The sequence below is a fragment of the Thalassophryne amazonica genome, chromosome 23 (genome assembly GCF_902500255.1).
Source record: "Thalassophryne amazonica chromosome 23, fThaAma1.1, whole genome shotgun sequence".
Taxonomy (NCBI): Eukaryota; Metazoa; Chordata; class Actinopteri; order Batrachoidiformes; family Batrachoididae; genus Thalassophryne; species Thalassophryne amazonica.
In genome coordinates, this window is record NC_047125.1 from 15,727,165 (window position 1) to 15,752,942 (window position 25,778).

The 25,778-nt window shown below is 40.8% G+C and overlaps 1 protein-coding gene across 1 annotated transcript in view; it reads right to left on the reverse strand.

The window, feature by feature from the left end:
- Positions 1 to 25,778, reverse strand: part of LOC117505392 (phospholipid-transporting ATPase ABCA1-like) — a 282,727-nt gene that overhangs the window by 169,096 nt on the left and 87,853 nt on the right. The window contains exons 19-23 of the mRNA XM_034165037.1: positions 23,463 to 23,594; positions 23,116 to 23,255; positions 21,086 to 21,223; positions 5,651 to 5,865; positions 370 to 448 (exon numbers count right to left, since the gene is read on the reverse strand). Coding sequence (XP_034020928.1) covers positions 370 to 448; positions 5,651 to 5,865; positions 21,086 to 21,223; positions 23,116 to 23,255; positions 23,463 to 23,594 — 704 coding nt within the window. The remainder of the gene's footprint in view (positions 1 to 369; positions 449 to 5,650; positions 5,866 to 21,085; positions 21,224 to 23,115; positions 23,256 to 23,462; positions 23,595 to 25,778) is intronic.

Below are 25,778 nucleotides of genomic sequence, written 5' to 3' on the forward strand. Positions count from 1 at the left end.
TCCTCAGTTCCCAAATGCTTATTGAGTGTTGTTGGAAGGAAATGTGATGTAACACAGTGGTAAACATACCACTGTCCCAGCTTTTTTGAAACGTGTGGCAGGCATCCATTTAAAAATGAGCCAATATTTGTACAAAACCAATAAAGTTTAACAGTTTGAACATTAAATATCTTGTCTTTGTGGTGTATTCAATTGAATATAGGTTGAAGAGGATTTGCAAATCATTGTATTCTGTTATTATATGCATTTAACACAACATCCCAACTTCATTGGAATTGGGGTTGTATCATCAGTTGATTCCAAACTGGGGAAAAAAAATGTTTACAGTCACTAAACACATTTTAAACTTTTTTTTTTTTTTGATTATACCTGATGGATCAGAGTTGCTCCAGCTTTGGCTGCCAATGCCCTCTTCCAGGCCGTTCTGCTTCAAAGAACAGGCTTTCTCCTGTTAAACAGAAAGTAGATGTGAAATCAGTTATGAGTTTAAATGGATCAGTAGTGTTACCTTGACAACCCACATCTCCCATTCATCAAATAACAAGTGCCAAGAAAGTTGAGTTCTTGCCCATATTCACGGCTGTTATAGAACTAACGGCTTTCAAACAGTTTATGAAATTCAAGCATCTGCGTGAGAATAGGCCTCACTGGATGGCTGGGTAAGGAAACTATAGGCTGAATGTTAACATTGTGAGACAGGTTGAAAATGGCTATTGGCCTTGGATGGGTTGCTTGGGAAGTGGTATCCGGGGGACATCTGGATCGGTTAACATGGGGCTTTTGGTGTGCTGTATCAAAGAAAATTCCAGTTGAGAAACCCCATTGAAGTTAGAATATGCAGTCACACTAACCATGGATGATGTTCACTAAATACTACTCTGTTCTTATCAGCCATGGTTTGCACTGTTGCATACATATGTTATTTGTATATGTGGAGAACATTTTCGTTATGATGACCCATCAAAATCGTTGGGTCATGAAACAAATATACCAATGGTGACTGGTTTGGAGGGCAGCATAATGGTGTCACCCCTCAGGATCACAGCACTGCTTTGCCTCCAGATAAATTTTTTCGATTATTCCATCAACTCTGCCTGTGGGTCTGCATTTATGTCCTCCACCTTCTGTGCCACAAGTTCACGATTCCGACAATTTTGTTGAGTGGTTTGATTCCTGGGAAAGGCCTACATAAATAAGGATTATAAGGATGATTAATGTTAACGAATGTGCGACTTTTGGGTATATATGTCACACCGGAGTATAAATCACAGGACCCCCTCCCCCCCCCCAAAAAAATAAACAAACAAACAAAACCCGCAACTTATACTCCCAAACAATCAAATACACAACATGCAATGCTGAAAAATTAATACTCTGCTTTGCACACATAATAAAACTAAATTGAAAAGAACCATTAAACTAAATAAAGGTTAACTCAAGTTAATACAAGAATTTAAAAAGATAAAACTAAATCCACCATAGTGTCTTTCGCCGTATGAAGCTGTGTCCACAGCACTACAGTTGCACACTTTGATGCGTTTTACCAGCTCCATGAACTATACGGACAATATTCCGAAATATTTCCGAACTACACAGCAAAGTTTGAATCACACAAGGAGGCGAAGAGACATTCCACGCCTGCACTGTAGCAACACATATTAAGCCGTGTGTTTTGATCTCCTGGAAGAACAGTTGTTGTTGTGTGTTGTGAAAGTGTCGTGACACGGACCCACAACAGGGGGCGTAAATGAACGGACAATGGATAAGCCAAAAGTAACAATTTAATGTTGTGAATCGCACAACGACATACAGACAATAACAATATAGTGACTGTCAATCATACACCAGGTGACGTGTGGGCAGGCTCGATGATAGAAGACACCTGGCGAGAGAAGAGCCGGATCCCACACAGCTTCCACTGCCAACGGAGCTGAAGAACACCGGAGCCGCCAAGCCCTGCGCCCCAGGTGGCCGCTGTCTTCAGCAGTCAGACCCGGTACTGCTGGCAGAGAACAGAGACAGTCCTGATGAGTGTGAGGTGGCACACTCAGTAATCCCACAGTCTGTATTCAGTAAGGAGGGAGCACCTCCACCTCCAATCACACACTCATGCAGCTCCTGTCTAACCACTTATCTGGTTGGAGTGTGAAGCGAAGCCGTCGCTGATCACACCAAGCACCAATCCCACAGATAAGGGAATCACCACAGGAAAACGGCTGCAAAAGAAGTTCAGACTATTACACAAGGTTTTTGTTCAGCAGAGAAAATTACCTGATTGGTAGTTGATTTCTCGGCGGGGAGGTGGAGTTGCAGTCCGGCCTTTAAGGTGGTGGTGATGATGTGGATGAGTGACAGCTGATGCTGATGACGAGTAACAGCTGTCACTCCCGGTTGCTATGACGCCCTCTCGTGCTTGAAGCCCGCACTTCAAGCAGGGCGCCATCTGGTGGTGGTGGGCCAGCAGTACCTCCTCTTCAGCGGCCCACACAACATTGTGATTCGGATCATCTCGTAGCCGTAAATATGAATGAACTTAATGAGTTATGAAATGAATGAATTAATGCAGCCAAAGCATCTGAGGCAGATCTACTCAACTTGCGGCGACTGCACCAACCTCCCAGATGCAACGCTTGATTGAACATTGTCATTACAACAAACTGCAGGTCAAATGAAGCTCAATGGAATTTGAATAACTTTGAGACGTGTAAAGAAACTTGACTCCATATAAAATAAGATCAACGCTTTCAAATGTGTGTGGGGGGCTGGGGGCATCTATTTCTTTTCCACACTTGCAAAAATGGTTGTGTGTTGCTGTAACATCATTCTTATTTGCAAAAAGGGTCCTAACTCCACCTTATTTGCAAAGGTGTTTGCAAACAAATGACTGCACTCATCCCAAAGAGCCTGCAGACTAATGGTAATTGTCATAGCTCCGCTGGCATCAGTGCATCTTGTTCATTTGCTCCTATTGATTAAAACTAAGTGTGCGAGGCACCATTGGCGAGCAAAAGCGAGAATCACCCTTCTCCCTGGTGACAATTAGTATCATCCAGCACGTACGCATTTGCCAGTTCTCATGCAGGGAGAGACTAGACACTGATCATTATGGGGGTGGGTGGGGAGTATGTGGGGGAAGACAGACTTGCAATAAACTACAAACGTTATCATAGTGAGAAACATGCTTGAAGCTGAAGTAATTTTGCTGAATAATTTTGTCTCTTTACATCAATATTAAGTTATTTTAATGAGAGAAAATGCAAGTTAAATCAGGCCTTAGTGTCTTCAGGAAAGCTGGGTAGCCACACACACACACACACACACACACACACACACACACACACACACACACACACACACACACACACACACACACACACACACACACACACATATATGTGCACTTAGGTGCAGTGATCATTCTTTGTCTGCTGTAAGGTTGGAGTATACAATTATTTATAATGCATTTTGCATGAAAGCATGGATTGTTACGTATCTTAGCTATATTCTGCATTTCATGACATTATAATGTTGTGTACAATTCAGTTTCATGTTCCTTTTTTGCACAATTTACTGTGCGAATAGTGCATCCATGTGGTGAACTATCTTATGTAATACCAAATGAAAATTCGACCTCCATTCGGGCAAAGCTGAGCCGCATTCGACAACTTTAGACAGCTGTCTGAGTGCATTCCAAACAGTTCGGGCAGATTCGCACAGCCAGCTCGAATGTACAGCACATGCATGCAACTCTCAAGGTGGGTTTGAGGTGGAAAAACATAAATGGCGATCGAAGTGCAGTCTCACAGAAGTCTGACTGCAGTCTAAGCATTTGAAATTGCATTTTGACAGCATTCAAAACAATCTGAATGGGGTTGGCCGACATGCTGCAATGGCCCTGGATGCAGCACGAATGAGCCGAACTTCACCCCAGAATGTCCCAAGTAGGGGCCAAAAGCAACACAGACACCATCAGAATGTCCTGAGTGGCTCCCCAATGCAACACAAATGTGAGCCAAATGTCTTGAGTGCCCCCCAAATGCAACACGAATGTGAGACAAATGGCCTGAGTGCCCCCCAATGCAACACAAAAGTGACCCAAATGTCCCGTGTGCCCCCCAAATGCAACACAAATGCGTGCGACCCGAATGTCCCGAGTGGCTCCCCCAATGCATCACAAATGTGAGCCAAATGTCCTGAGTGCCCCCCAATGCAACACAAATGTGAGCCAAATGTCCTGAGTGCCCCCCAATGCAACACAAATGTGAGCCAAATGTCATGAGTGCCCCCCAATGCAACACAAATGTGAGCCAAATGTCCTGAGTGCCCCCCAATGCATCACAAATGTGAGCCAAATGTCATGAGTGCCCCCCAATGCAACACAAATGTGAGCCAAATGTCCTGAGTGCCCCCCAATGCATCACAAATGTGAGCCAAATGTCATGAGTGCCCCCCAATGCAACACAAATGTGAGCCAAATGTCCTGAGTGCCCCCCAATGCATCACAAATGTGAGCCAAATGTCCTGAGTGGCCCCCAATGCATCACAAATGTGAGCCAAATGTCATGAGTGCCCCCCAATGCAACACGAATGTGAGCCAAATATCCAGAGTGCTCCCCCAATGCATCACAAATGTGAGCCAAATGTCCTGAGTGCCCCCCAATGCAACACGAAAGCAACCCGAATGTCCCAAGTGCCCCCCAAATGCAACACAAGTGTGAACCGAATGTCCCAAGTGCCACCCCCCTCAATGCATCATGAATGTGAACTTTGGAAATGCACCAGCTTTGGAATTGGCCACACCTTATTTTTTGACATGCCCATTAGTGCACAGGCAGGGGCAAGTACATTTGGGATTGAAGGGATATAGTTGCTCTCCGTGAAAATGAAATCTAAGCTGGGAGGAAATGAGCCATTGCTTTTCAGTTGTGTTATGTGCTTCTTTGCACGTGGTAGAAGATACACCCCAAAGTCCATCCTGGCAGTGATGGTCTAGTGGTTAAGCACTGGACTTGAGACCAGAGGATCCTCGGTTCAAATCCCAGCTTGACCAGGAAATCACTAAGCACCCTGGAGCATTTACCATTTACCCTTGACACAAGCCATCAATAGTCAAAGATGATATATCATCTCAAGCTACAAATCTGGAAACTTTCATCAATGCCACATAACAATTACTCGAATGACTAAAATGAGACTACAGGTATAAAAGTGACTACACAAAACTCAATGAAAAAAATCTAAATTAAACTGGAATTAGTGTATTATTCATCTAAAATAAAATAGTAGGCTGGTCGAGTTTTGTGATATCAAGAGTGATAAAGCTCGAGGTTGGGCAAAATGGTGAGAAAACTATATTGTTTCATTCAGCAAGGAGGGAATTTGGATTAGGGTGTTTTAAGTCTCAATATAATTGCGTCTGCGTGCCCAATAATGAAATCCATCCGTCGGCAACTGATGCACTGGACAGCGTGAGTGTTAATCTTGGTGTCAATCAGCTCATTAGTGAAGAACAGGCAGATGGTCTGCTGAGCAAAGCCAGGTTTTGATGTGCTGAGCAGAGCTGAATTTGGATGTTCAACAGTCTTCAGCCGTTACTATTAAAATTAATCCCCAAAAGCAAACGGAAGCCCAAAAGACAAACAGTTGTTACCTCTTTGACCATGCTGTTGGTGACACCACTTCGCTGCGCTTGCATCTTTTTGGCGTCTGCTCGAACCAGCGTGAGGTAATAGCCGCTGCCAAAACATTTCTTAAGGAAGAGGGAGGAGCCACAGCAGCGCATCTTTCCGTGAGAAATGATGGCAATGCGATCGCCCAAGATGTCTGCCTCGTCCATGTGGTGGGTGGATAAAATGATGGTGCGACCTGAGGGAGGGGAGACACAAGAGAGTCGATCGATTCGCCTGGTGTGGACAGGATTATGAAATTGTTCAGGTTTAGAACAACAATTAGCCTGCGTCTCGATGCTATTTGTCTCAATGTGTGTCTTTGAGAAAGAGGAAGCCAATGACAAAAGATCCCACGGATCAAAACGCTTCAAACCATGCCAACATCACAATCTGTCACCGCGTGATTGTCATTTATCTCCTCATTGCCAATCCCAGTGAGTTTTTCACTCAAGCTTGTTCTCATGGCAACAAAGCAAACTCCAGAAGCGCACGTAAACAAGTGGATCTGAGACCAAATTAACATGATGATGAATTCAAACTATGAGCCATTGTTTCTGTGAGACCGCACGCTGGTAAAGTTCTTTTTGTGTGTTTCGAGTCCTTTGATTCCAATGGCTTCAAAGGGAGTGCGACTACGGCATGCAACGCGAGATTATTCAGAGGTGACATCTCTTTATAATGAGCTGTATCAGATAACGCATCATCACACATCCAACAGGAAAACAAAACAAAACCTCGACCTGTAATGAAGTCACAGCATGCTGGTGTCTGTCGCTGGCATGAAACAAACATCACCTCTTTGAACCACAAATCATTAAAGAAACACCTTCATCATCAACTTACAATGAGACGGTTTTGTTAAGAAGTGAGATCAATTAGAAGTAACAAGTACTGTATCTGTGCGTTGGGACGCCCCCCTCGATCTTCAGCTCACCTGCTGTTCTATGAAAGTTGCTTAAATGGCCACCATAAATGGAAAATTTAGTAACCTCAACACAATGTAAAAACCCAAAAAAAAAAAAAACAAGTTTTCACAATGCTTTTCTCTTTGCTTTCACATCTCGTTTGTGTATGATATTAGCGGTTCTCTTACTCACAGCTACACTACTACTAGTCACGGCTGTTAGTTGTTGTGTCGGTCCATGTCTTTCCTTTCTAAGCATCTCATTTCAAATATCTGAAAAATATGGATGACCTCAACACATTGTAAAAACAAAAATAAATAAATAAAAATAACAAGTTTTTACAGTGTTTTTCTCTTTGCTTTCACATCCTGTTTGTGTACGACATTAGCCATCCTCTTACTCACAGCTACGCTACCACTGCTCACGGCTGCTAGTTGTTGTGTCGGTCCATGTCTTTCCTTTCTAAGCATCTCATTTCAAATATCTGAAAAATATGGATGACCTCAACACATTGTAAAAACAAAAATAAATAAATAAAAATAACAAGTTTTTACAATGTTTTTCTCTTTGCTTTCACATCCTGTTTGTGTACGACATTAGCCATCCTCTTACTCACAGCTACGCTACCACTGCTCACGGCTGCTAGTTGTTGTGTCGGTCCATGTCTTTCCTTTCTAAGCATCTCATTTCAAATATCTGAAAAATATGGATGACCTCAACACATTGTAAAAACAAAAATAAATAAATAAAAATAACAAGTTTTTACAATGTTTTTCTCTTTGCTTTCACATCCTGTTTGTGTACGACATTAGCCATCCTCTTACTCACAGCTACGCTACCACTGCTCACGGCTGCTAGTTGTTGTGTCGGTCCATGACTTTTCTTTCTAAGCATCTCATTTCAAATATCTGAAAAATATGGATGACCTCAACACATTTCACAATGTTTTTCTCTTTGCTTTCGTATCCTGTTTGTGTACGACATTAGCTGTTCTCTTACTCACAGCTATGCCACTACTAGTCACGGCTGCTAGTTGTTGTGTCGGTCCATGTCTTTCCTTTCTAAGCATCTCATTTCAAATATCTGAAAAATATGGATGACCTCAACACATTGTACAACAACAACAAAAAAACGAGTTTTCACAATGTTTTTCTCTTTGCTTTCGTATCCTGTTTGTGTACGACATTAGCTGTTCTCTTACTCACAGCTATGCTACTACTACTCACGGGTGTTAGTTGTTGTGTAGGTCCATGTCTTTCCTTTCTAAGCATCTCATTTCAAATATCTGAAAAATATGGATGACCTCAACACATTGTAAAAAATAAAATAAAATAAGGTTTCACAATGTTTTTCTCTTTGCTTTCACATCCTGTTTGTGTACGACATTAGCCATCCTCTTACTCACAGCTACGCTACCACTGCTCACGGCTGCTAGTTGTTGTGTCGGTCCATGTCTTTCCTTTCTAAGCATCTCATTTCAAATATCTGAAAAATATGGATGACCTCAACACATTGTAAAAAATAAAATAAATAAATAAAAATAACAAGTTTTTACAGTGTTTTTCTCTTTGCTTTCACATCCTGTTTGTGTACGACATTAGCCATCCTCTTACTCACAGCTACGCTACCACTGCTCACGGCTGCTAGTTGTTGTGTCGGTCCATGTCTTTCCTTTCTAAGCATCTCATTTCAAATATCTGAAAAATATGGATGACCTCAACACATTGTAAAAACAAAAATAAATAAATAAAAATAACAAGTTTTTACAATGTTTTTCTCTTTGCTTTCACATCCTGTTTGTGTACGACATTAGCCATCCTCTTACTCACAGCTACGCTACCACTGCTCACGGCTGCTAGTTGTTGTGTCGGTCCATGTCTTTTCTTTCTAAGCATCTCATTTCAAATATCTGAAAAATATGGATGACCTCAACACATTTCACAATGTTTTTCTCTTTGCTTTCGTATCCTGTTTGTGTACGACATTAGCTGTTCTCTTACTCACAGCTATGCCACTACTAGTCACGGCTGCTAGTTGTTGTGTCGGTCCATGTCTTTCCTTTCTAAGCATCTCATTTCAAATATCTGAAAAATATGGATGACCTCAACACATTGTACAACAACAACAAAAAAACGAGTTTTCACAATGTTTTTCTCTTTGCTTTCGTATCCTGTTTGTGTACGACATTAGCTGTTCTCTTACTCACAGCTATGCTACTACTACTCACGGGTGTTAGTTGTTGTGTAGGTCCATGTCTTTCCTTTCTAAGCATCTCATTTCAAATATCTGAAAAATATGGATGACCTCAACACATTGTAAAAAATAAAATAAAATAAGGTTTCACAATGTTTTTCTCTTTGCTTTCACATCCTGTTTGTGTACGACATTAGCCATCCTCTTACTCACAGCTACGCTACCACTGCTCACGGCTGCTAGTTGTTGTGTCGGTCCATGTCTTTCCTTTCTAAGCATCTCATTTCAAATATCTGAAAAATATGGATGACCTCAACACATTGTAAAAAATAAAATAAATAAATAAAAATAACAAGTTTTTACAGTGTTTTTCTCTTTGCTTTCACATCCTGTTTGTGTACGACATTAGCCATCCTCTTACTCACAGCTACGCTACCACTGCTCACGGCTGCTAGTTGTTGTGTCGGTCCATGTCTTTCCTTTCTAAGCATCTCATTTCAAATATCTGAAAAATATGGATGACCTCAACACATTGTAAAAACAAAAATAAATAAATAAAAATAACAAGTTTTTACAATGTTTTTCTCTTTGCTTTCACATCCTGTTTGTGTACGACATTAGCCATCCTCTTACTCACAGCTACGCTACCACTGCTCACGGCTGCTAGTTGTTGTGTCGGTCCATGACTTTTCTTTCTAAGCATCTCATTTCAAATATCTGAAAAATATGGATGACCTCAACACATTTCACAATGTTTTTCTCTTTGCTTTCGTATCCTGTTTGTGTACGACATTAGCTGTTCTCTTACTCACAGCTATGCCACTACTAGTCACGGCTGCTAGTTGTTGTGTCGGTCCATGTCTTTCCTTTCTAAGCATCTCATTTCAAATATCTGAAAAATATGGATGACCTCAACACATTGTACAACAACAACAAAAAAAACGAGTTTTCACAATGTTTTTCTCTTTGCTTTCGTATCCTGTTTGTGTACGACATTAGCTGTTCTCTTACTCACAGCTATGCTACTACTACTCACGGGTGTTAGTTGTTGTGTAGGTCCATGTCTTTCCTTTCTAAGCATCTCATTTCAAATATCTGAAAAATATGGATGACCTCAACACATTGTAAAAAATAAAATAAATAAATAAAAATAACAAGTTTTTACAGTGTTTTTCTCTTTGCTTTCACATCCTGTTTGTGTGCGACATTAGCCATCCTCTTACTCACAGCTACGCTACCACTGCTCACGGCTGCTAGTTGTTGTGTCGGTCCATGTCTTTCCTTTCTAAGCATCTCATTTCAAATATCTGAAAAATATGGATGACCTCAACACATTGTAAAAACAAAAATAAATAAATAAAAATAACAAGTTTTTACAATGTTTTTCTCTTTGCTTTCACATCCTGTTTGTGTACGACATTAGCCATCCTCTTACTCACAGCTACGCTACCACTGCTCACGGCTGCTAGTTGTTGTGTCGGTCCATGTCTTTCCTTTCTAAGCATCTCATTTCAAATATCTGAAAAATATGGATGACCTCAACACATTGTAAAAACAAAAATAAATAAATAAAAATAACAAGTTTTTACAATGTTTTTCTCTTTGCTTTCACATCCTGTTTGTGTACGACATTAGCCATCCTCTTACTCACAGCTACGCTACCACTGCTCACGGCTGCTAGTTGTTGTGTCGGTCCATGACTTTTCTTTCTAAGCATCTCATTTCAAATATCTGAAAAATATGGATGACCTCAACACATTTCACAATGTTTTTCTCTTTGCTTTCGTATCCTGTTTGTGTACGACATTAGCTGTTCTCTTACTCACAGCTATGCCACTACTAGTCACGGCTGCTAGTTGTTGTGTCGGTCCATGTCTTTCCTTTCTAAGCATCTCATTTCAAATGTCTGAAAAATATGGATGACCTCAACACATTGTACAACAACAACAAAAAAACGAGTTTTCACAATGTTTTTCTCTTTGCTTTCGTATCCTGTTTGTGTACGACATTAGCTGTTCTCTTACTCACAGCTATGCTACTACTACTCACGGCTGTTAGTTGTTGTGTAGGTCCATGTCTTTCCTTTCTAAGCATCTCATTTCAAATATCTGAAAAATATGGATGACCTCAACACATTGTAAAAAATAAAATAAATAAATAAAAATAACAAGTTTTTACAGTGTTTTTCTCTTTGCTTTCACATCCTGTTTGTGTACGACATTAGCCATCCTCTTACTCACAGCTACGCTACCACTGCTCACGGCTGCTAGTTGTTGTGTCGGTCCATGTCTTTCCTTTCTAAGCATCTCATTTCAAATATCTGAAAAATATGGATGACCTCAACACATTGTAAAAACAAAAATAAATAAATAAAATAACAAGTTTTTACAATGTTTTTCTCTTTGCTTTCACATCCTGTTTGTGTACGACATTAGCCATCCTCTTACTCACAGCTACGCTACCACTGCTCACGGCTGCTAGTTGTTGTGTCGGTCCATGTCTTTCCTTTCTAAGCATCTCATTTCAAATATCTGAAAAATATGGATGACCTCAACACATTGTAAAAACAAAAATAAATAAATAAAAATAACAAGTTTTTACAATGTTTTTCTCTTTGCTTTCACATCCTGTTTGTGTACGACATTAGCCATCCTCTTACTCACAGCTACGCTACCACTGCTCACGGCTGCTAGTTGTTGTGTCGGTCCATGACTTTTCTTTCTAAGCATCTCATTTCAAATATCTGAAAAATATGGATGACCTCAACACATTTCACAATGTTTTTCTCTTTGCTTTCGTATCCTGTTTGTGTACGACATTAGCTGTTCTCTTACTCACAGCTATGCCACTACTAGTCACGGCTGCTAGTTGTTGTGTCGGTCCATGTCTTTCCTTTCTAAGCATCTCATTTCAAATATCTGAAAAATATGGATGACCTCAACACATTGTACAACAACAACAAAAAAACGAGTTTTCACAATGTTTTTCTCTTTGCTTTCGTATCCTGTTTGTGTACGACATTAGCTGTTCTCTTACTCACAGCTATGCTACTACTACTCACGGCTGTTAGTTGTTGTGTAGGTCCATGTCTTTCCTTTCTAAGCATCTCATTTCAAATATCTGAAAAATATGGATGACCTCAACACATTGTAAAAAATAAAATAAAATAAGGTTTCACAATGTTTTTCTCTTTGCTTTCACATCCTGTTTGTGTACGACATTAGCCATCCTCTTACTCACAGCTACGCTACCACTGCTCACGGCTGCTAGTTGTTGTGTCGGTCCATGTCTTTCCTTTCTAAGCACGTCATTACAAATATCTGAAAAATATGGATGACCTCAACACATTGTAACCCCCCCCCCCCCCCCAAAAAAAAAGAGTTTTCACAATGTTTTTCTCTTTGCTGTCGCATCCTGTTTGTGTACGACATTAGCTGTTCTCTTACTCACAACTATGCTACTACTAGTCACGGCTGCTAGTTGTTGTGTCGGTCCATGTCTTTCCTTTCTAAGCACGTCATTTCAAATATCTGAAAAATATGGATTGCTGTGCAGTTGTTTTATTTTCACAAATGATGTAAAACAAAATTACCTCAACCATATTGCAATTTGTGAATAAGTGATGAGTTGCAGTTTTCTGAATACCTTTTGTTTACTCAAAAGGTACTCCTGCTACTCTGAGAACTGTGGTTATTAAGTAACCCACATTTCTGATCAGTTCGAGTTCAACAACATACTTGTTCCAAGAAGAGTTGAACATTTTGCTCATCCTGAAGCTTGTCATTAATGACGTAAACACATCAGGGGGACAGGATTAACTACAATTAATTAAAATTCAAGCACCAAGGTTAAAATATAGAGCAGAAATGAACAGACTGCAGGCATGCATTTTTTTTCTTGCAGATGTGTAGGATTTGTTTAGGGTGTAGCTACCGATAGAAATGGTTTTGACTGCAGGGTTCAAGACCCTTCAGTCAAATCAAAGGAAAAATAATTCAAGTCAGGTTTCCAATTAACAGATAAATTATACAGATTTGGTCTTCTCTGCACATTGCTCACACCTTTTTTCCACCTGGTTACATCCGTGTGTAGGTGTGATAGCTTGGTGGCCTTTTGTGCAGAAGGTCATTGGCTCAAATCCTGACTGGTACTGGTGTTACCCTTCTGCTTACCCACCAATAAAAATGGCTACCTGACTGGTTGGTCATTTCTACATATAAACTGGACAAACCCTTTGTGACTGCACTGGTAGGTTGTCTTAGGATTTACCTTTGAAGCTCAAATGGGGAGGCTCCAAATGCCACCATATTTGCAATGCTCACTCCACCAAGCTCTCAGCCAACCCATAAATGGGTAAAAAAGTGGAGTGTAGGCAAGACTGGTGTACCCTAGGCAGGATGAATAAAAACTGAACATGGCCCCCATCTCAGAGTTCCCAAACAAAATAAGGCTAACAGGCTAACTTTGGTTTGGGTATTTGACTAACACACATTTATGGAGACTGGGTACTAGCTTTCATAACAGGTGGCTTTGGCACGGTTATGACAACACAGTCAGTGGGCCTAATATCACTAAGCTACCGATACATGCTAATTTGTGCTAACGGCACTAACATAAATTATACTAAAATTTCACTCAACATAAATACTGAAGCACAGACTTCTTAGATGGGCTGTTAATGTAGTTATCTGCACAGCAGCTATATCATCTCATATTCTTGAAACGAAATGCTCAAAAAGGACAGACACAGTCAAGTCCACAGCAAGTAGAAGCCTTTGCTAGCAGCCTCTGTTAGCACAGCCCTGGGGTGTGGAATCTGCTTGCTGGCAATCAACTGTCAGTCAAAGTGAGCACAACCCCTATCAGGCATAACTTTATGACTTAAAACATGTTAAACTGATGAGTTCTGTATAAAAAATTAAATCACCTACTGTATGTAGAGCAGCTAGCTGTGTGGTTAAGGAGCTGGCCTGCTAATATGTAGACCTGGGTTTGAATCCCACTCACGCTGCCTGTCTGTGCCCTTGGACAAGACAATTAATCAATTGTATCAGTCCATCCAGCTGTAAATGGGTACTGGCCTCAGCTGGGGAAGTAACCTGCGTCGCACGCATCCCATCCAGGGGGAGTCATAGACTCTCATCCGCTTGATGGTATGGAATCTGGAGCTAAACACTGGCATGGTGGGTCTCAGGGCCTGTATAGGACTTAATTCTACTCACTGTACAGTTCTCATGAACATGAAAACTCGCTCCAGAGACAAAAGACTGTCAACATGTTTATTTCTGTTATAAAATTGGAGATTCTAACATGGGCTTCTATGAGGCGTGACTTGCTCTTGAAATGTGCCTCTTTTGTCCATGGAGTAGAAATTGTCTCGCCTGTTTGAATCACAAGTAAAGTTCTCACTAACAAAACAAGCGTTTTTGTGCCTTACCCACCAAGTGGAAGGCTAAACCCCTGAGTTACACCTCCCAAAGCAACTCTGGTATTTTCAAAGTCCAACAAAAACACAAAAGTCGAATGAATTCCCACAAATTTAACATCAGGAAGGAAGGATAGGAAAGGAGGCAAAGCTATGCTTATGAAGCGGCTGCTCGAGGAGCTTGCTTGGGGTTTACTTTGAGTCAGTGAGCTCAATTCGTGCGGGAAGCTCACTCACAGATATTTTTCTTGGGGATTTGCTGTGGTTTACAACATGAAGAAAAAAAAAAATAAAAATCATCAAAAACTACTGCATCACCCGTGAGGTGGGAGCAATATAAATGTGTTTGGATTGCGGCAGGCACACAAAGGTATTCTGATTTATAGCGTCTCACGGTGCATTACGGCACAAAGTGATATATCAAACGACGCTGGGTGTGTTCAGGTAAATTGGTGGTATTCACACAATGCAGCACCGTGAGGCTGGAAGTCTGGTTTGTGTTACTTCGCTTCCTTCCCTCTAAATCAAGTTGATAGAAATGGATTTCAGAGCGGCTGGAGGAAGGCTGATGGATATTATGTACATCAGCAGTTACCATGTACCAGTGGACAAAAAGTATCAACTGCTGTTCGGGGTAATTGATTCCGATCAATAAATTTGAGAATTACTGTAAAAGGCATGCTGCTGTGCAAACAAACTGCTGTATGACATCATCATTTAAAGGGATTTTAGAGCTTTAAAGCTTTTTTAAAAAGTAACTATTGTTACAAAAGCAACAACTAGACGGTCACCGATTATTCATGTTGTGCAAAACAGGAAGTACTTAAGATTGCACACAACAACCAAAGCCTGGCACATTTTAATGCCATTTGCACCGCAATACTGGCTTCCAACTTGCATTCATTTGTGTTCTTGGAAATGATATATATATCATACTCCAGTTTTTCATGAATGCCAGAGAAACAAAAGCATAAAACTGCAACCAGTGCCTGCAATACGTATATTGAGATATTATAAACATCAACCCTAGTCTGTCCAGTTTCAGGATTTCTACGTCTACAACCGAGACAGAGTTTCACATGTGCTTGTTGCTTGGCTTGTTGATCATCAGGTGTGTAAGGCTGAACGTTTACACATGTGTAGTGACTTGGGGTGACTTATTTTATAATTTGGGGCTGGAAAAAAAAAATTCAAAAGCTAATGTGAAGATGGCCACGATGATTTTGGATTTGGCACAGGCCAAGAAAAAAAAAATTCAAGAATTTCCATTGAATAAATTCAAGATTTATTCTTATTACCATCTGGAGAGAGGGCTTATTTTGAGATTTTCATTGATGATAATAATAATAATAATAATAATAATAATAACTGCTTAGCTGACCTACTTAAACCCTACGTACCGGCCCGGGCTCTGCGTTCTCATGATGCAAGACTACTTTGTGTCACTTGGGTGAATAAAAAGTCTGCGGGTCACAGAGCTTTCTTTTATTGTGCCCCTGTTTTGTGGATTGATCTCCCTGCATCAATGAAACAGTCAGATTCTGTCGAGACTTATTTTCCCTTTCGTATGGCTAGAATACTGGCATAGTATGTTACTATGCTTTTTTACCCTTTTAAATTCATTTATTAGTAAAGCGAGTAGGCCGCGGCCTCAACTTTATCTAAAGTCAGGGCCTGTTAGTGAAACTTAGGGCTAGTGGCCAGTGATCACCTTAGTATTTCTTCTGTTTGTCGTGTTGCTTAATGCTGACAAATTATACTACATTTGTTGTTTTTCTGATGCCTGATTCTATTTTTGTTTGGGGTTTTTCTCTCTCTGCTTGAGGTGCGGCTCCATCCAGAGATGAGAGTAGGTGTCTTTTTCTGCAGGCCTCCCATCCTGTACACCAGCATAGACTCCCAAAATTTCCTATGTATTTGTTTTGTCAACTGTGTCTGTAGCATGGCCCAAGCAGAGGGTCACCCCTTTGAGTCTGGTCTGCTTGAGGTTTCTTCCTCAAATCATCAGAGGGAGTTTTCCTTACCACTGTTGCCTGTGTGCTTGCTCGAGGGGTTGGTAAGGTTAGCCCTTACTTGTGTGAAACATCCTGAGGTAACTTTGTTGTGATTTGGCACTATATAAATGAAATAAATTTAACTGAATTAATAATAATAATAATACATATGTAAATGCTAAAATTATTATTTATTCTACACCCCTGCCTCCTCCATGTTACAGATTCATCCTCCCCTATTGCGTTTTGATTAGATGAATTTAAAAAGGCCAGTTTTTAAGTCTACATTGCTGCACACCTCTCTTTTACCTGGTCAAGTGGATAAATCAAAATTGTGGGTAGTCAAATAACGCGAAGGGTCATCAACAAGCAGTTTTGTTTTACGTCAAAAATAAGCTAATTGGTTGAATTTATCACTGCACTATTTTACTTATGAAGCACGTATAATCAAGGGTGCACATAACTGGTACTTATCGTGCTTAAGTAAGTCCCTTCGGCTGCTCCCTTGTTCTTGCACTCGGGGTCGCCACAGCAAATCCAAGGTGGATCTGCATGTTGAATTGGCACAGGTTTTACACTGAATGCCCTTCCTGACGCAACTCCACATTACATGGAGAAATGTGGCAGGGGTGGGATTTGAACCCAGAACCTTCATCGTGCTTGTATGTGCAAAAAAAAAATCATTGATGCACAGCAGAGGGAACCACTTCCCTTGTGTTTTCTGCTGGTCATCATTTAGTATTAGCATGCACAAGCACCATGAGTACCAGTTATGTGCATGCGTGATTAATACATTTATTATTATTTTACATTATTATTTTATATTGAAATGCTTTGTTGTTATAGCTATTTCTAGGGGGTTATACTTGTCTTGTTGTGTTACACTAACCCAACGGTCAAGTATTCAATTCAATCACCTGGTTTAGTGGGTGCTTGCAACGAAAACCTGCACCCTCTCTGCCCTTTCTGGAACAAGTTCGAGACCTCTGATTTATATGATAATGACATATTTATTTACTGCTGTAACATTTTTTTTTTTTTGGTAATGCTGCTGCTGTAGGTGTCTGAATTGCCCTCTGGGGACAAATAAAGGTTTTGAATTTGAATTCAAGGGATGGGTTGGAACAGCGCGGAAATAACAGAGCAGACAGACTAGTTTGATGGTAATGACGGTAATGAATATAATGTGCAAAATCTGTTCAGCAATAAAACTCATAATCTCTTTGAAGGATGTCATTATAAACAGACAAACGGAGCAAAACTAGCATTTTTTTTTTTTACAAACTTCAACTGATTTTTTTTCTTTAAATACATGATGCAAAAGTGATAAATCTGTCAATGATTTTCTTTTAAAGAACTGTCTGCAATATTTAATTTCTAGTCTAATTTATCAGATTAATTTGCGGTAATTTCCATCAAAATAAAATTAAGTTTTGTACATCTGTCACAGGAAATGCAAATGTGTCATTAAGACAAAATAAAGTATCAACAAAGCACGGCTGATGACCCACAAGTGAAATATCATCAGCATACTTTCGAACTAAGTTGATCAACTTTCAGTGTTGAATAACAAATAATTATGTGTAATTTATCACACAAGTCACCAAATCTCAAGGTGGCGTCAAATGACCTTAAAGTATTTCCAATGTGCAGCGTATAACTAATAATAGGCGAAGCTTCCACAGAACTGATTAGGACTTTTCCAGCATGTCCGCGGTCCTTCTGCCTCCAGCAAATTAATGACACAGTTTGAACCGCCACCACCCAAATAAGCCTGCACTGAATTTAATCAACACAACACCCACTTAGAGTAATCTGGACAAAACGTCCACAACACAACCTGCACACTTAATTAGCTTTGAAGAATCACACATTTACATCCAATTTCTGCCTGGTGTTTTTCCCGTACCGACAGGCCGCGCAGCGCCTCCTTTGTTTAATGACAAACCTTGGTGTCGCAAATAAGATCGGCGAGGTACAAAAACACGATTCATTCACACGGCCAGAATGTGGGTGTTCTCATTATAGCCGAGATACGACCGGCTCCCGACTGAAAGGACTTGATTAGAGACAGAGACAGAGAGAGAGAGACAAAGCCAACGACACAGCGAGGGTGGAATGTCACTCAACGTGCATTAAGCATTTAGACATCTGCTGTGAGAACGTACTATCCGCCGATGTAAGACCAAAGACTGACACGCTCTGCAAAATAGCAATAACAATTAAAAGTTATTTTCAAAACAGATGTGTGGAATTATTTTTCTTTGTGCATCAAATGTGTTTGTCTTGTTATATGTTAGTCTGTACAGCCCCCCCCCCCCAAAAAACTAAAACACACAAACAAAAAAACCCCCCTCAAAAATCACATACGTATAGTGGTAGCTTTACTGTAACTTTTTCAGGAAAAATGCAAAATTACCTGAAGATCGGCAACAAGATATTTCTAAGTAAAACTGGAACTTGAACTCACACTAACTCACACTAACATTAGCTAAATAGCATGAGTTGTGTCATGTTAGAGAGTTTTCAAGCTAATGTTAGGCCATATGCAATGTGTTATGGAAGCTAGCGACTTTTCAAGACACAAGCACGCATTTTAAAGCACATTATAAATTCTGTTGCTTACAGTGGAGCATTACAGAGTTACAGAGTTTTCATATTCATGTTAGCTGGTTAGCATTGCATTATCTGAGGCCCATTAGCATTGTGTTACATGATACTAGTGAGTTTCCATGCTAATCATAGGCCATATGATGCTACCGACCTTTTAAGACACAAGTACATATTTTTCAAAGCACATTATAAATCCAGATGCTCAAGCTAACATTAGCCCATTAGCAATGAGTCGTGTCATGCTAAAGAGGTTACAGGCTAATGATAGCTGGTTAGCATTCCATGATTTGATGCCCATTAGCATTGTCTTATGTGATGCTAGTGGCTTTCAAGAGAAGTATGTATTTTAAAAGCATATTATAAATCCCGTTGCTGACAATGGAGAAGTTCAGCTCACAGTATTGTTAGGTGTGATGCCAGTACCTGGACTTTGATCATATTATGTAAAGACTGTAACTTTACAAAAATATTTTGAAATAGATTTATACCAATGAATTATATATTTTGTCTGTTTTTGTTCATTTGTACAATTATTAAATTATTGTGTAATGTAAATAAAGGTTTCTGTCTCTGAAGAAACTACGAAAACAAGGACAGTGCTATGAATACATCTATCGTACTATTTTCCTAGATAAACATGCAGATCCACCTCAGATTTGCTGTGGTGACCCCGAGTGCAAAACAAGCGAGCAGCCGACGGAACTTACCTTCACTACTAATTTAACACTGTTGCCAGATGTATTGGCTGTGATCACAACAAAGTGCATTTTAATTTTGCACTCATACGAGGGCTGTCAATAAAGTAACGGTCCTTTTTATTTTTTTCAAAAACTATATGGATTTCATTCATATGTTTTTACGTCAGACATGCTTGAACCCTCGTGCGCATGCGTGAGTTTTTCCACGCCTGTCGGTGACGTCATTCGCCTGTGAGCACTCCTTGTGGGAGGAGTCGTCCAGCCCCTCGTCGGAATTCCTTTGTCTGAGAAGTTGCTGAGAGACTGGCGCTTTGTTTGATCAAAATTTTTTCTAAACCTGTGAGACACATCGAAGTGGACACGGTTCGAAAAATTAAGCTGGTTTTCAGTGAAAATTTTAACGGCTGATGAGAGATTTTGAGGTGATTCTGTCGCTTTAAGGACTTCCCACGGTGCGAGACGTCGCGCAGCGCTCTCAGGCGGCGGCGTCAGCCTGTTTCAAGCTGAAAACCTCCACATTTCAGGCTCTATTGATCCAGGACGTCGTGAGAGAACAGAGAAGTTTCAGAAGAAGTCGGTTTCAGCATTTTATCCGGATATTCCACTGTTAAAGGAGATTTTTTTAATGAAAGACGTGCGGACGGGTCCGCGCGTCGGGACACAGCCGCCGCGACGCTCTGCCACAGGAAAAACACCTCTTTTGGAAGCCTTAAGGACAAGTTGGAACATGTCCTGCTGTTAAACAATTTCTCATATACTCACTCCACTGAAAGCCATCAAAAGCCGCCTGGATTTTACAAATGGTTATCAACACGGAGGTGTTTTTCCTGTGCCGCTGCACCGCGTCGGCTGCGTCCCGACGCGCGGACCCGTCCGCACGTCTTTCATTAAAAAAATCTCCTTTAACAGTGGAATATCCGGATAAAATGCTGAAACCGACTTCTTCTGAAACTTCTCTGTTCTCTCACGACGTCCTGGATCAATAGAGCCTGAAATGTGGAGGTTTTCAGCTTGAAACAGGCTGACGACGGCGCCTGAGAGCGCTGCACGACATCTCGCTCCATGGGAAGTCCTTAAAGCGACAGAATCACCTCAAAATCTCTCATCAGCCGTTAAAATTTTTACTGAAAACCAGCTTAATTTTTTGAACCGTGTCCACTTCGATGTGTCTCACAGGTTTAGAAAAAATTTTGATCAAACAAAGCGCCAGTCTCTCAGCATCTTCTCAGACAAAGGAATTCCAAGGAGGGGCTGGACGACTCCTCCCACAAGGAGTGCTCACAGGCGAATGACGTCACCGACAGGCGTGGAAAAACTCACGCATGCGCACGAGGGTTCAAGCATGTCTGACGTAAAAACATATGAATGAAATCCATATAGTTTTTGAAAAAAATAAAAAGGACCTATACTTTACGGACAGACCTCGTATATATATAAAAGAAAATGACGAATTAAAACACATGCAAAAACTATAGCTTTGCTACATTTCTCTCAACAAACTTGCTCAGTTTGACTCAATCTTAAACTTGCACATGGTCAGTGTTCCAGTCACAAGGATTTTCAAATTTTTCAGCACATCATTGTGTACCTTGTTTGTATTTTAGCAGTAGATCCCAGATGCCCCTGCGGGCATACGGGTCCACTCCTGCCGTCGGTTCATCCAAGATGATGAATTTTGAGCCACCGACAAATGCGATGGCCACTGACAGCTTCCTCTGCATCCCACCTAGACATAAAAAGACAAACATTCGGTGTTGATGACACAATAGTGGAACTAAAAAAGCATTGCCATACGGTTTTTAAGACGTTACTGACTTTTGCCTCAATCTTCCATTTGCAACAGAGCAGCGCACAGAGCACCACCTGTGTTATTGCTAGCTTCCAAGCAATGCAGATATTTTTAATCACCGAGTGCCCACATTTTTTATTGACAGTCACTGTGTTGCACCACTTAGAATTAGAATAAAATACACTTCTCATCTACTTTGACCCAGCCTAGCTGGCGGCATAGTGACCACTTGCCGCTTGCTGCTGTAAAACACCTAGTCTGATTGAAAATAAATGGCAGCTGGTCACTTTGCCGCTGTCTCTTACAGCTAAATTGACCAAGGGTTGATGGGGGTCCCATCCATACTTGACAGCATTGAAAACAATGCCAGGGCAGGCTGTTGGACAAAATATGTCATGACACCATTTCCATCAAAAGTGTTTTTCTTCATTGTCTGTTCAGTAAAATGAAAGTGTTCATGTCAACAAAAATAACACCAACACCAAATGTTCATGAGAGGCTCCTATCAGCCAATATTACAGGCCAACTGATATATCAGCTGGGCTCAAGTGTAAACACAATGAAACTGAATCAAAAGGAACAAATAAACACAAGAAAAGTAAAAGGGAAACAGTGAAAGGCATCAGATACATGTCCTACACATCAGGTAGGACGGACGGACGGACGGACGGACGGACAGACAGACAGACAGACAGACAGACAGACAGACAGACAGACAGACAGACAGACAGACAGACAGACAGACAGACAGACAGACAGACAGACAGACAGACAGACAGACAGACAGACAGATAGACAGATAGATAGATAGATAGATAGATAGATAGATAGATAGATAGATAGATAGATAGACAGACAGACAGACAGACAGACAGACAGACAGACAGACAGACAGACAGACAGACAGACAGACAGATAGATAGATAGATAGATAGATAGATAGATAGATAGATAGATAGATAGATAGATAGATAGATAGATTTCTCTGTGACACCACTGCAAACTAATTCATACCAATTACTCATAAATTGTCTGGTGATTAATATACACTTTAGAGCATCTCTGTAGGCTTCCTCGTTGTTGAGAAAAACAGAAATTGTGTTTTGTGGACCAGTTTTCTTTAACCTTGACTTATGTCCAAACTACTCCAAAACCTAGTCACTTTCAGATATCTTAATTTTCTCACCAAGTTTGAAGGCAATCTATCCAGTTGTTTACGAGTTATCTTGTCCACAGACAAATGCACTCTCCAGTGAAAACAATACCCTGCTATTGCCAGATGATACTGGTTTATTTAAATGTAATATACCCAAAACACATCAATGACCAGTTGACTACATACACCTCGTACGCCCTACTTTGTACTGAGTTGGATATGTCCTCAATGTATTTACACTACAGGCTTTTGACTGTGCACTATAGATCATCAAAATAGGGCCCACTGTGTTTGGAAATAAATGTGTCAACATTAACCTCTCCGTGTTTTATTATCCATTGCATAGTGTGAAATGATTGATGGTAAGATAGCAGATACACCTTACTGAGGTCAATCGGGTCTCCAGTCACACAAGATTGCTTCAAAATACATCCAATACAGCGCTAATATAGTGGAAATGTCAGCATAGATCAACCCTGAAAGTCATATTTCAGTGACTTTACTCACAAGCAATCCACGAGTGGAGACAATTTATCAGACACGGCTTGTTCACGTCCAACCCGAGAGGTGCAGGGAGAGTCAGCGCACACATCTCCACAGGAAGACAACTTTTCAAAAGAGCAATATGATGAAGCTGGACTGATGTGGCGATGCAGCACACCAGCGATCTCACCTGACAGGTTCTTAGCGAGATCCCGCCGTTTGTGGAGCAAACCGACATCTTGAATCATTTGATCCATCTCAGCGTTTACCTCATCAAGGTTGCGTCCTTTCAGCCTGGCGTAGAAGTAAATGTGCTCCTCCACTGTCAACCTGGAACAACCAACCAAATAGTCACATCAGCGATGGCCAAAAGGGGGCGCCACCTCCCGCTTGGTCAAATGTAGGTTTGAACTTTTCGGACAATCTGGTAACAGTGCAACCGCACTTTGTAGATAACAGAGACGTCTACGTTTAAGAATAACAGGTTTAAAGTTATCAGGACCTTTTCTTGGTGCATGAATGAATGAATTCACTCACTCATCGAACAAGACGTTGTGCTGAGGGCACATTCCCAAGTACTTCCGGATGCTGTCCATGTCGGTCTGAATGTTGTATCCGCTAATGAAGGCGGTTCCTGAAGTCGGTGGAAACAGTCCCGTTAGAATCGACCTGCACAGAAACAATAAAGACAGTCTGGATTCATTGTGGCTGTTGCATGTTTTTTACCAGGTGATAAATAAAGGCGTCAGCGACAGACATGTCAGGTTTGTGCAGAGCAGAACATCTACACTTCAGGAGCAGCTGCTTCACCGTCAGCTCCAATTAATGACATGTGACAGCAGGGATCACGTCCCACGGAATTCTATGGAATTCTCATTATGTTTTCATCAAAGTCGAGAAGAACACACAGACAGATCGACAGACAGAAATCGACAGAAGGCTGCAGTACAACCAAACAGACAGACAGACAGACAGACAGACAGACAGAATCAAGTTGACAGAGACAGAAAGACTGAACCATCCAAAAAAGAGATGGACTGAATTAGATACACCAACAGACAGACCTACAGACCGAAATAGATACACCACCAGACTAACAGACAGACCTACAGACTGAATTAGATACACCAACAGACTAACAGACAGACGTACAGAGTAAAATAGACAGACCTACTGACTGAATTACATACACCAACAGACTAACAGACAGACATACAGACCGAATTAGATACACCAACAGACTAACAGACAGACCTACAGACCGAATTAGATACACCAACAGACTAACAGACAGACATACAGACCGAATTAGATACACCAACAGACTAACAGACAGACGTACAGACTGAAATAGACAGACCTACTGACTGAATTACATACACCAACAGACTAACAGACAGACATACAGACCGAATTAGATACACCAACAGACTAACAGACAGACCTACAGACCGAATTAGATACACCAACAGACTAACAGACAGACGTACAGACTGAAATAGACAGACATACAGACCGAATTAGATACACCAACAGACTAACAGACAGACATACAGACCGAATTAGATACACCAACAGACTAACAGACAGACATACAGACCGAATTAGATACACCACCAGACTAACAGACAGACCTACAGACCGAATTAGATACACCAACAGACTAACAGACAGACATACAGACCGAAATAGATACACCACCAGACTAACAGACAGACCTACAGACCGAATTAGATACACCACCAGACTAACAGACAGACCTACAGACCAAAATATATACACCAACAGACTAACAGAAGACATACAGACCTAACTAGATACACCACCAGACTAACAGACAGACCTACAGACCGAATAGATACACCAACAGACTAACAGACAGACCTACAGGCCGAAATAGATACACCAACAGACTAACAGACAGACCTACAGACCGAATTAGATACACCAACAGACTAACAGACTGATCTACAGACTGAAATAGATACACCAACAGGCAGACCTACAGACCGAAACAGATACACCAACAGACAGACCTACAGACTGAAATAGATACACCACCAGACTAACAGACAGACCTACAGACCAAATTAGATACACCAACAGACTAACAGACTGACCTACAGACTGAAATAGATACACCAACAGACAGACCGACAGACCGAAATAGATACACCAAAAGACTAACAGACAGACCTACAAACACACAATTAGATACACAAACAGATCAACAGATAGACCTACAGACACAATTAGATACACCAACAGACAGACTTACAGACAGAATTAGATACACCACCAGACTAACAGACCTACAGACATACAATTAGATACACAGATAGATCAACAGACAGAAATCGACAGAAGGCTGCAGTACAACTAAACAGACAGACAGACAGAATCAAGTTGACAGAGACAGAAAGACTGAAACATCCAAAAAAAGAGATGGACTGAATTAGATATACCAACAGACAGACCTACAGACCGAAATAGATACACCACCAGACTAACACACAGACCTACAGACTGAAATAGATACACCACCAGACTAACAGACAGACCTACAGACTGAATTAGATACACCAACAGACTAACAGACAGACCTATAGGTCGAATTAGATACACCAACAGACAGACCTACAGACCAAAATAGATACACCAACAGACAGACCTACAGACCAAAATAGATACACCAACAGACTAAAAGACAGACCTACAGACATACAATTAGATACACAAATAGATCAACAGACAGACCTACAAACACAATTAGATACGCCAACAGACAGACTTACAGACCGAATTTGACACACCACCAGACTAACAGACAGACCTACAGACATACAATTAGAT